The sequence below is a fragment of the Myripristis murdjan genome, chromosome 12, assembly GCF_902150065.1.
Source record: "Myripristis murdjan chromosome 12, fMyrMur1.1, whole genome shotgun sequence".
NCBI lineage: Eukaryota > Metazoa > Chordata > Actinopteri > Holocentriformes > Holocentridae > Myripristis > Myripristis murdjan.
The window spans coordinates 30037069-30049565 of NC_043991.1; the positions used below are offsets into that span (position 1 = coordinate 30037069).

General features: G+C 39.3%; 1 protein-coding gene across 6 annotated transcripts in view; it reads left to right on the plus strand.

The window, feature by feature from the left end:
- ythdc2 (YTH domain containing 2) overlaps positions 1-11611 on the plus strand; it is a 52304-nt gene extending 40693 nt beyond the window's left edge. For 5 of the 6 annotated variants that reach the window (XM_030066116.1, XM_030066120.1, XM_030066118.1 and 2 more), the window contains 5 exons: positions 2519-2676; positions 2955-3084; positions 3924-4133; positions 4988-5170; positions 11235-11611. In XM_030066116.1, coding sequence (XP_029921976.1) covers positions 2519-2676; positions 2955-3084; positions 3924-4133; positions 4988-5170; positions 11235-11306 — 753 coding nt within the window. In that variant the 3' untranslated portion in view covers positions 11307-11611. The remainder of the gene's footprint in view (positions 1-2518; positions 2677-2954; positions 3085-3923; positions 4134-4987; positions 5171-11234) is intronic. The other variant, XM_030066117.1, reaches the window with a different exon arrangement.
- Positions 11612-12497: the final 886 nt, after the last annotated feature.

Consider the following 12497-nt stretch of genomic DNA (forward strand, 5'->3'; position numbering starts at 1 on the left):
TTATTGCCTTTATACTGACCTGCTACACTTAACCTGTTGGGAAAACTGCAATTGTAGATTAAGCCAACTCAGTTTGCACTTACCTGTCATATTGATTGGCAGATAGCAAAAGAAAAGCCTGGTACTCACTTGTCACAAGTTCTGTGGAAAACAGTTACGGGTGTCTCAATGCCACCTGCTATAATACTTGGAAAACTTTAAACATTCACAGTATCATCTGGCTAAGGACATAACATATTCATATCTAAAACGTATCTCCACACCTGGCCAAATATATAGTGCTTAACTTGATACTTAGCTGCAAAGTATGACTTAAACAGTGTCAAATGTTGGTAAATATTGCCCTCAAAAGGTTTTAAAGCACTATGCCAGTGATTCTACATGTTTAGTGTAATATCTACAAAATGTATATATTTCAGGCCACCAGTTGTATTTTAGAACTCCAATATAATTTTTCCTCCTTTTTACCCAGACATCAGTTTCCATTCATCTCACTACAATATGAAAATTAACTTTCGGAGACTTCAATCTTTCTTCACACCATTATTCCATCAACATAATAATGTTATTAGTTTTCCTAAAAGCAGCAGCACTGTTGTGTTTGATGACTTGGAACTGGACAGAGTGAAACACTCTCTGCAGAAAATAGTCCTTGGGGAAACATTTGTTTTGCACAGTGAATTATCAGTTCTGTAGTTTATGAATGGCAACTACTGTGTTAGTGTTTCAACCAAAAATTAAAATTTGAAAATCAAGGGATTTTGCTTGTGAAATCTTAAGTGTCCCGGCTGGATTTTCAGAAAGGTTTGTTTGTATGTACAATGTGGCCAAACTGTCATTAATGGGCCAAACATTCAAAATCAGTGGGATGGTCCGTGTGAAAGCACTGAATTTATCTCTGGTATCTGTAGAAATCCTGAGTATGTTTTCTTGTGCTCTTTTTGTAACAAAATTACTGAGTTATTCTGATGTTACTACAATTAATTTAACCCTGATTTTAAATTTATGATTTGTGATTCACACAAAAAATATGGTTTCTCTTTTCCTCACAAAGTGCAAACTGCTGCACACATCATTTCCTCATTAAAATCCCACATCTCTCTTATTCCACATCCAGGAGTATCCTGACAATGTGATTTGACAAGTTAATATCCAAGCTCCCTGTTACATTTATGCATATACACTTGAATTATGCCCCGTTTACACGTCAACAGTTCTGATTAAAACGGAAAACTTATTCCTTTGCGTTTTTAAAAAGTTACGTGTATACAATAACGCTATGAGAATGATCCTCGTACACACGAATCCACAAAAATAACTGAAAACGCTGTAGTGTGCATGCCAGGCCAGTAGGTGGCAGTGTAATTTTGCAATGTAACACCACAGAGTAGCACCGCGTGCCTGCGTACAAACACTTTGGCAGCGCGTCGTTGTTGTTTTCCTGTTCGCACATGGCTGAAAGCGTTATAGTCACGCGTGAAGTAGGGACGTATCGTCATCGTTTTCACAAGAATTTTGTATTGCCAGTTTACACGGCGGCGGGGAGAGGGGCGTTATAAAAAAAATTGCACTCTGGAACCTGGTTTCAAAAGTTTGCATTTTCAAGCACCTAAAAACGCAGTTGTTGTGTAAATGAAAGGCCAAACTGCAACAAAAGTTTACCGTTCTTTGTGAAAACCGTTGTCGTGTACACGGCCCCTTAGATGCATTTTTGTTTTATCTGTTTTAGGACTGAATGATACTTATTCTTTATCATCGCAAAATAAACTTATGTGATAATCACATTGCAAAGGGCTGTGATATCTGAGGAGAACAAATCAGAATTTTGGTACATAGAAGCCTTACCTACACAAAACTCTGGCTGCAGTATTTAGACAAATAGCTTGCTTCACACTAGTCAAGCCAGGCGACAAAACGTCTTAATTGTAGGCTGTTTGGGGCTGCTTTACCTCTTTTAAACATGGCAACAAATTTGATAACCTGGCATAGAGATTTGGTCAAAAGCCAAAGCGTTTACTTTCCTACCCAAAAATGGTTGTACCCGTCAGCACCATTTGAGGGACTACAGGCGTGGTTTAGGTGATGACATGAAATGCCACAGTGCACTGAACTGGGAAACAGGAAGCATAGGATATCAACATAGTTTTAGGGTTAGGGTTAGTTAATTCATGCCAGTTCATGTAAGCAGTAGGCTAACAAGCCAGCAATATGTTTACCAGTCTGCTTTTGTTTAGTGCTGATGTTGTGCTAGCTAATGACTGACAGATAGTTGATCAAAGAAGCATCAAAAAACAGCATGTCCCACTGGGTCACATGATGGAACGTGTACCATGTATCAAATTTGAGTTGTTGCTGTGGTGGCCTGAGTTCAAATCCGGGCAGGGTTAGGTTTAGGAAAATTTTAAAGAAAATTTTACATGTCATATATTCCCTTCCCATATGGCTCAGCCCTAATGTGGTTACAGTCCGATCACCCAGGACACAGGTTAATGCCAGGTGTAAAAACTGCCTTCCCTAGGTGCTTGCAGCAGAGGAGAAGGCAGCAGGCTTGCAGCAACCCGCAGGCATTGGCCAGCGGCCCCGCCTCATGTTATCAGAGGAGGGCCCCCAGACTGTCCCACAAAACATCAAGATCAGTCCACCGGTTTTCACATCTACTAACACCATCAGTGGCAGGTACCTTTGTAGTAAGAAGAATCTTTTCATTGCTATGTCCCCAAGTTGCTCTTAAGTCAGGAAGGTGGCACTGTGGTCACAAACAGTTGAAAACCCCTGGTTTACACTTACATTTAGTGCTGTCCACTTGTGATCCAATCACCCAAAATGCATGTTACAACCAAGTGTAACTGGGTCTTTGTTCACCGCCAACATTTTTCTTTGATGATTTTTCTCATGCCATACTGCAACAGTTATAATATTTTTTTGTTGTATTCACATGCATATTTTCCATTTAGGAGAGATGAAGGGTCTCTGCCCCTCAATCACCCCTCAGATGACACTCAATCCTCAAGTAATTCTGCAGGCTTTGACTTCAACAGCTCCACAACCACAACCCCACAGTCTTCTCCCACCTCTTCAGGAAAGGTAATCAGTGCCTTACAAACATTGCTAGAGGGCATTGTTCACAATAACTGTGATTTAATCTTGTTAAATAGCGTATGTCAGATGTTTAGATCCTTAAACTGTATGTATGGAGTTTTTGATTAATCTAATTGCTAGGAATGCATTCATGCAAACTTGCAGCTGACATTAATATTTATCTATAGCTCTTAAAAGGTACAGTGTGTGGGATTTAAATTGAGTTGAAGACAGAAATAGGATATATTATCCCTGAACATGGTGTTTATTAGTGTATAAAAACAAGAAATTAAGAATCTTAGTGTTTTCATAAAAGTACATTTTGCAACTAACAGGTTTTCTGTTGGGTTTCTATTTTCTTCTGTAATTTGTAGAGCGTGTTCTTTACCTGCTCTACATGTAAACTGACATGAGATAACTTCTGTTGTGATTTGACGTTATATAAATAAAGATTGATTGATTGCAAGTGGCTAACAGCAGTGGGTGACACTAATGTGCCAGTGGGTAGTGAATGGCTAGTGAAACAAACTTACATACAATTGTCACAATGTGTCATTGACTGATGCTTACCATAGGATTCCATATAAAAACAGTGGTCATAATTGGAAGAAGAAAGCGCAGTGTGTGTTCACTCCCTGTTTTATGGATTTTTTTAAATTTAACTATTAATAATTAACTATTTGAAAAATCTACCCACTAAAGCAAATATATTAATAAAATTTCGGAGATAATATCAACTTTTTCCACATTTTCAAACTGAAGCAAGTACAGTTTTTTTTCCAGAAAAGCTTTTCTACTTTGACAATCTGTTTATTTTGTTATTCATTTGCTTCTCTCTTTACTAGCAGTTCTCCAAGCCACCATCCCCACAACAAGCCTTGTCTTCACTACGGTATTTCATCATGAAGAGCAGCAACCTCCAGAACATAGAAATTTCACAGCAGAAAGGTATCTGGTCCACCACACCGAGCAACGAGCTCAAGCTCAACAAAGCCTTCCTGGAGAACACCACCATATTCCTCATCTTCTCTGTCCAGGGTTCGGGACACTTCCAGGTATGAATATTGAATATTTTCAAATACTTATTTTTTGCTGTCCTCCTACACATTTAGTCAAATTAACACCCAATTTGAAACCTGTGCAATATGAGCTGTTACTTGTCTTGTTGATACTCCACACTGTTTATCCATAGTTGGCTTACAAAATCCACCTAAAATGTTAGCTCTCAGAAAAACAGCTGTAGCTCATCGGCAGTTTGTTAAATCAACAGACCCTCACAAAACATTTTCACATTTGTGTGAACCAGTCTGAAAGCCTTCCTAGTGGTGCATTCAGGGGGTGTCTGACAACAGTGGGCTACAGTCATTTCTCATTGACTAAAAACATCAAATTCACAAGCAGAAAGCAAGGAAAAGACAAACAGTGCCCATGCCATAAAGACATTGAGAATATGATGACAATGTGAATTTGCTAGATTTTGAAGTGGCTGTAAAAATTGTATGGTAAACTTGCTTGTCTGTTTTCCCTCATTTTGAAAGTATGAAAATATACAGCTCCCCTCTGACCTTGGTAAGACTCGATTGTGGGAAATAGCAATAGCACTTACACCACAGTACTTCTATTGACAGGAGCTACACAAATTTTGGAAATTATATTGGATGGTGAGTTTGACGACAAAGGGCTCCATAGAGAAGACAACGAATCTGCTTTCTGCAGAACAAGTTATAATTATGCAACATGATTTTAAAAATCATTTGTTACAATGTAAAATGTGGCTAAATTGTAGTAAATGGGCCAGACATTTGAAATCACAGTCACGGTCCTTTAATCTTGCCTCAAGGCACTTGTGTTACCATGAGTTTAAGATTAGATCAGCTTGTTATAATTATGTAGTTTTTGTTTTTCTCAGGGCTATGCTCGCATGACATCAGCCATCAGCCGGGAGCACTGCCAGGATTGGGGTTTCATAGGGCTAGGAGGGGTTCTCTGCGTTGAATGGATCCGGAAGGAGAACCTTCCCTTCCAGTGCACCCGCCACCTCCTCAACCCATGGAATGAAAACAAAAAAGTACAGATCAGCAGGGATGGACAAGTAAGATGTATAGAAGTGTATGCTCATTTACATTTGTGGAGCTTAATAATAATTAGAACAACCAACATAAAACAAAAGTAACTAATAATTTATTATCCTGCCAAATGAAGTTAGGATGAACTTATCTTTGCTTACTAGGGATGTATCATAAGTTTGTGACACTTGCTTTTCCTGCTTTGCCAGTTAGTTAAAGTTTGAATTTATGCAATACAAAGTAATTAGAGTGTAACAAACATTTACAAACATTTTGTGGTAATGACCCATTTCTTGAAAAGCTATGGTGCTAATGCAGTGCTCTTTTGTCATTATGGGTACAAACAAAGTAAATACAGGGTAACAAAACCAAATTCTGGGGAGTTCATGGGTAACAAGAGCTAACAGAGTTCACATCTGCTGAGAATCTGAGTCAAGCTGAATTTCTCAAATATTGTAAATGGTGTCACAGACACTGACTTGACTAGTGTATGGCTGGATCACAACTACAGAAAGCAGCAGTTTTGACCTTAGTTATGTGAACAGCGGCTGTTTTCAAACCCTGATTTTTAATATATATACAGTTAAACAGCACCGATATATTGTCACTGTCTATCACTGTATATTACAGGAAAGTGCCATTTCCTGCAATATAGAGCCTTTGAGAGAGAGACAGGGAGAGAGAGAGAGAATGTGATTCAAGTCTGTATCTGAATTTATGTTATCCTACAACTTTGAGCTAGATGATATTTCCATTAGCTGTAACTCTAGTCTCTTTCTGTCCTTCATGAGTCTATCATCACTTCATTCAACAGTAAGGACAGCAACACACTTATGGATACACTGAACTGGTTTGAACTGATACAGTGCATTCACAAAGTATTCAGACCCCCTTCACTTTTTTCAACATAACAACATTTTGTTATGTTGCAGCCTGATGCTACAATCGTTTAAATTAATTTTTTCTCTTATTAATCTACACTCAGTACCCCATAATGACAGAGTGAAAACAGAATTGTAGACATTTTTGTGAATTTATTAAAAAGAAAAAACTGAAATATCACATTGACATAAGTTTTCAAACCCTTTACTCTGTACTTGAAGCACCTTTGGCAGCAATTACAGGCTTAAGGCTTTTTGGGTATGACACAACAAGCTTTGCACACCTGGATTGGGGGATTTTCCATTTTCAGATCTCTCCAGAGATGTTGGATAGGGTTCAAGTCAGGGCTCTGGCTGGGCCACTCTAGGACATTGACAGAGTTGTCCCTAAGCCACTCCTGTGTTGTCTTGGCTGTGTGCTTAGGGTCCTTGTCATGTTGGAAGGTGAACCTTCGGCCCAGTCTGTACATAACTCCACGTGTTCATTCATAGTTTTCAGTTAGAATCAGTTAGAATTCAGTTAGAATCTACAATGTAAATAGTCATGAAAATAAAGAAAATGCATTGAATGAGAAGGTGTGTCCAGACTTTTGGCCTGTACTGTAGATAGATATAGATAGATAGATAGATAGATAGATAGATAGATACATATCTATATATATAGATATACACTATATTACCAAAAGTATTCGCTCACCCATTCAAATGATCAGAATCAGGTGTCCTAATCACTTGGCCTGGCCACAGGTGTATAAAATCAAGCACTCAGGCATGCAGACTGTGAAACAAGACATTTGTGAAAGAATGGGCCGCTCTCAGGAGCTCAGTGAATTCCAGCGTGGAACTGTCATAGGATGCCACCTGTGCAACAAATCCAGTCGTGAAATTTCCTCGCTCCTAAATATTCCACAGTCAACTGTCAGCTCTATTATAACAAAATGGAAGCATTTGGGAACAACAGCAACTCAGCCACGAAGTGGTAGGCCACGTAAAGTGACGGAGAGGGGTCAGTGGATGCTGAAGCGCATAGTGCAAAGAGGTCGCCGACTTTCTGCACAGTCAATTGCTACAGAGCTACAAACTTCATGTGACCTTCAGATTAGCCCAAGTACAGTACGCAGAGAGCTTCATGGAATGGGTTTCCATGGCCGAGCAGCTGCAGCCAAGCCACACATCACCAAGTGCAATGCAAAGCGTCGGATGCAATGGTGTAAAGCACGCTGCCACTGGCCTCTAGAGCAGTGGAGACGCGTTCTCTGGAGTGATGAATCACGCTTTTCCATCTGGCAATCTGATGGACGAGTCTGGGTTTGGAGGTTGCCAGGAGAACGGTACATTTCAGACTGCATTGTGCCGACTGTGAAATTTGGTGAAGGAGGAATTATGGTGTGGGGTTGTTTTTCAGGAGCTGGGCTTGCCCCCTAAGTTCCAGTGAAAGGAACTTTGAATGCTTCAGGATACCAAAACATTTTGGACAATTCCATGCTCCCAACCTTGTGGGAACAGTTTGGAGCGGGCCGCTTCCTCTTCCAACATGACTGTGCACCAGTGCACAAAGCAAGGTCCATAAAGACATGGATGACAGAGTCTGGTGTGGATGAACTTGACTGGCCTGCACAGAGTCCTGACCTGAACCCGATAGAACACCTTTGGGATGAATTAGAGCGGAGACTGAGAGCCAGGCCTTCTCGACCAACATCAGTGTGTGACCTCACCAATGCGCTTTTGGAAGAATGGTCAAAAATTCCTATAAACACTCTCCTCAACCTTGTGGACAGTCTTCCCAGAAGAGTTGAAGCTGTAATAGCTGCAAATGGTGGACCGACATCATATTGAACTCTATGGGTTAGGAATGGGATGGCACTTCAGTTCATAGTATGAGTAAAGGCAGGTGAGCGAATACTTTTGGTAATATAGTGTATATAGGGTTAGGGTTATATTGTTATATATATTGTTCAGTTCAGTTGTTCTATCCGATCCAATTTAAATGTCTTCAACCAAAAGGAATGGGTTACTCTCTCAATATAGGCTACATGGCGATGGCAGGGGAGTAACTATTTCACTCGCCTCTGAGTGTGTTGCCATGGTTACTTGATAGCATCTGACAAGACATTACAATCACTCAACATAAAATCAATGATCACTTAACATAAAATGTAAAAAAATAAAATGTAAAACTAAAGGGATTACTCAGGTAAAGGCTACACATTCTGACAACAAACAAACAAAACACATCAGAAATACATATAGATCATGTTGCAGTGGGTTTGGTTGACCATTTACATCGCCAGCTTGTTACAGTGTAACACGTTCATTCAAACATTTCATGACGGTTTTGGTGTTCTGAGCTGAGCTAGTTTGCATCTACTGTTTACAAAGGAGCTCGCGACTACTGAGGAGTCTTCAAGAGACAGTAGCACATTAAATGAAGGGGAAGATTTAATATGAAATGGAAGGTATATTTATATTTTTATGGGTTTTATGACTATTTATTACTGTCTTTTAACCATGGGTTACACATGCTTCACTGTTGGGATGGTGCTGGACAGGTGATGAGCGGTGCCTGGTTTCCTCCAGACATAACGTTTGGAATTGAGGCCAAACAGTTCAATCTTGGTTTCATCAGACCAGAGAATCTTGTTGCTCAGTCTGAGAGTCCTTCAGGTGCTTTTTTGTAAACTCCAAGTGGGCTTTTATGGATTTTGCACTGAGGAGAGGCTTCTGTTTAGCCACTCTGCCATAAAGCCCAGATCGGTAGAGGGCCACAGTGATGGTTGACCTTCTGGAGCTTTGTCCCATCTCCACACAGGATCTCTGGGGCTCAGTCAAAGTGACCATTAGGTTCTTGGTAACCTTTCTTACTAAGGCCCTTCTCCCACCATTGCTCAGTTTGGCTGGGCGACCAGCCCATGGAAGAGTCCTGGTTGTGCCAAACTTCTTCCGTTTGAGAATTATGGAGGCGACTGCGCTCTTGGGAACCTTCAGTGCAGCAGAATTTTTTTGTAGCCTTCCCCAGATCTGTGCTTTGCAGCAATCCTGTCTCTGAGCTCTGCAGGCAGTTCTTTTGACCTCATAGCTTGGTTTTTGCTCTGATATGCATTGTCAGCTGTGAGGCCTTCTATATAGAGGTGTGTGCCTTTCCACATCATGTCCAATCATTTTAATTTAACACAGGTGGACTGTGACCAAGGTGTGGAAACATCTCAGCAATGATCAAGAGAAATGGAAGGCACCTGAGCTAAATTTCAAGTGTTGTTGCAAAGGGTCTGAATACTTATGTTGCGTTCCAGCGGGGAATTGTACCTGTGTACCTGTGAATCACGACTTCAAAGTCAAGAGTCATGACTTCAAACCGTTCCAAGCACTATGGCTACTACTATACGTGTCGTTATGTATATATAGATAGGTAATTTCATACACTTAACAGGTAATGATATATGTAGTATTTACAATACTTTTTATCTCTACCCAATACAGTATTTCTCACCGTTGGCTATTTTAAGAACAACCGTCTCCAGTTGGGCCACCATTCTTGTGTACAAAACATAAACCGTGTGATGTCGAACGAGGAAGTTGGAGTACGTTGAGCACAATTGAGTTCACAGGCGTGAATTCACAGGTTTGGCTATAGCACCACCCACTTTTAACCGGTAAATCACCAGTTACGGGTGGCCTGGAACGGCGCATTATGTCAATGTGATATCTCAGTTTTTTCTTTTTAATAATAAAAAAAAAATTCTAATTCTGTTTTCTCTGTCATTATGGGGTAGATTGAGAGAAAAATGAATTCAAATGATTGTAGCATCAGACTGCAACATAACAAAAGTGAAAAAAGTGAAGGGGGTCTGAATACTTTGGTTGAGAAGATACAGTGCATTCACAATCTACTCCTATCCCTCTCTGTATCTGTATCTTTTCATTGTATGCATTAATAAATTATAATAAATTGTTTCAAAGGCTTTCTTAAAGGCTATAAATAATCCAATAGTGAACTTCTTACAGTCAGTGCTGTAGGTTATTTCTAGTTACATATAGGGCTGCCACAAATGATTATTCTGATAATCGATATGACACCGATTATTTTTGCGATTCCTCGATTAATCGGATCATACGTAAATTGCAGATTATTGCGCCAGCGTGCAGCTTCTATTGTTTTACCATGATTCGCTTCCTTCCATCAATATAGGTAAGTAGCTTATTAATGTTGACGTTAACTTTATTAGCAGCTAATTAGCCAACTAGCTTATCGAGATGACGGTCCCTCTTCATCATCCTCTTCAGCAGCCAACACAACATGCTTTTGTTTCAAATGCTGGTGCATGGCAGTTGTGCTGCCATGATATGACAGCTCTGCCTTGCAGATTTTGCATTTCACAGTCTTCCCGTTAATATTTTGGGTAAAATGCTCCCAAACTGTGGAGCTTCGCTGCCGGCTTGCCATAGCCGCCGCTGACTCTGATGAGCGCTACTGCGCCTGTGCGTCAAGGACAAAAGGCAAACATGACAGCGGAAGGTACAGCGGCAGTTTCGAGCAAAAAAACAAAGCTTAAAAAAAACAAAAAAAAAAAAAAACAATTACGTTGATTACTAAATTAGACTATTTTGATTGTCGACGTCGATTAATTAATTGATTAATTAATTGATTAATAGCAGCTGACAGTGGTTAACACTTCCAGTAAATTTTTCTTTTTAGGGACAAAATATAAAACTTAATGCTTTACCTTTTTGACAGTTTCGGCGTGATTCTTCCGCCTTCATCAGAAGCGTCATAAGTGGTTAACACTTGTCAGTGAAATGTCAGTATGTCAGTGAAATGGTCTAATGGCTAAAGTTATGAGAAAGTTTGGCAGTAACAGTTACTTTTAAATAATTTTCTTTCAAAAACTACAAAATCACTTCTAACTTGAGCTGATTTTATTTGATCAGTAGGGTCCATTCCCTGCTGATCAGTATCTGATCAGTTGGGAATGCACATCGGTAAAATACTGTCTAATTATCCACGATAATTAGACAGAAGTGATGCACTCAGTTTTCTATTGGATTTGTGGAGAAATATTAGGTGCTGATACTGAGCTGTTTTTACCTTGATATTCTCCTCCTCAGTCCAGAGGTCACTATAAGTGCCTTTTGGATGGGACCAAATCCAAAGGTGAACCAGTGTAATTACCTCATTTTAAACACTCTCTCCATGTCTTGTTTGCCCACCCAGGAGTTAGAGCCCCAGACTGGTCATCATCTGCTTCTGCTGTGGGAGAGAAACTTTGGCAGTCAAGCTCAGTAAGAGGTAGAACATTGCCAACAATGACTCAATTCCTTTCTGCACTTTATGAAACCCATAAAAAGTATTCACATTTATTCAGGGTGTTACATGTTGCAAGGTCTTCTTGCCTGTAATGATCTTGAGTTGATAGTGCACTTAGTAAGGCTTTGTTTCTCAGCAGGAGTGATGGCATTGCCAAAATGCAGGTTTAAAAAGCATGCTTTAATTGCCAAATTTAAAAGTACTGTTACCACTCACAAAAATAAGTAAGTAAAATAACTAGTTACTTTTTAAGAACAGTAATTTAGTAAAGTAACTTGTTATCCTCAAAAGTAACTGAATTAAGAATTAAGAACAAGACTGAATTCAGAGTTCTAAAGTAATAAATATCATTCACGGTGAGAGTATGAATTTAAAACACAAAATGACACCAAAGTTAATTTCTAACTAACACATTTAGCTTATGGCAGCGGCTCATCAGTCATGGAACGATACATAAACCTGTGTGCCGTGGGACACTTTCTGTAGCAGCATTTGTTCTCCATGTGCATCATTGCTCTTAGTAGTGTGTGTGGGAGTAGGGCTGTGACAATTAGCTGACTGTTGTAAACAAATAATCACAATTAACAATTTGTCTTTTTTTAACTACTATTACAGTAGAACACACATGTAAGGATGCTCAATTAATTGGTAATAAGCATTAACACAACTGACTGAATTTTAGTGCTTTGCAAACCAAAATTAATTGCACATGGCACAGGATTTAACAAATGTAAATAATAAGTCACAATAATAAAATAAAGCAAGTCACTGTGCATGTCTGCACCAGTAAAACAGAAAAAAAAATAAGGTAGACGCACAGATTTGGATTACACGTGTATTTCTTCTGCAGAACTGGGAAGTATGTCATGGTCACTTCAATAAGTTGATAGTTTTTCTTTTGCCATAAAGACTAGAAGGAGCTCACTCTCAGACATGAAGCTGGCTAGATAACAGAAGAACACCTGTTTGATTTTGTAACTACTCAGCATCCAAGCACTCAGAAGAGCTTGTTTTTCTTTTCTACATGAATTTCTCCTTTCATCCCAACAATTATTTGTGTGTTCTGGTGAAACAATATTGTGTTGCAGTTTAAATGGAAACTAAATGAGCTCAAATGTAAAAATGAAGCAGTATTTTTAATGACTTTCTGAAATGTGTCAGTGCCTGTAT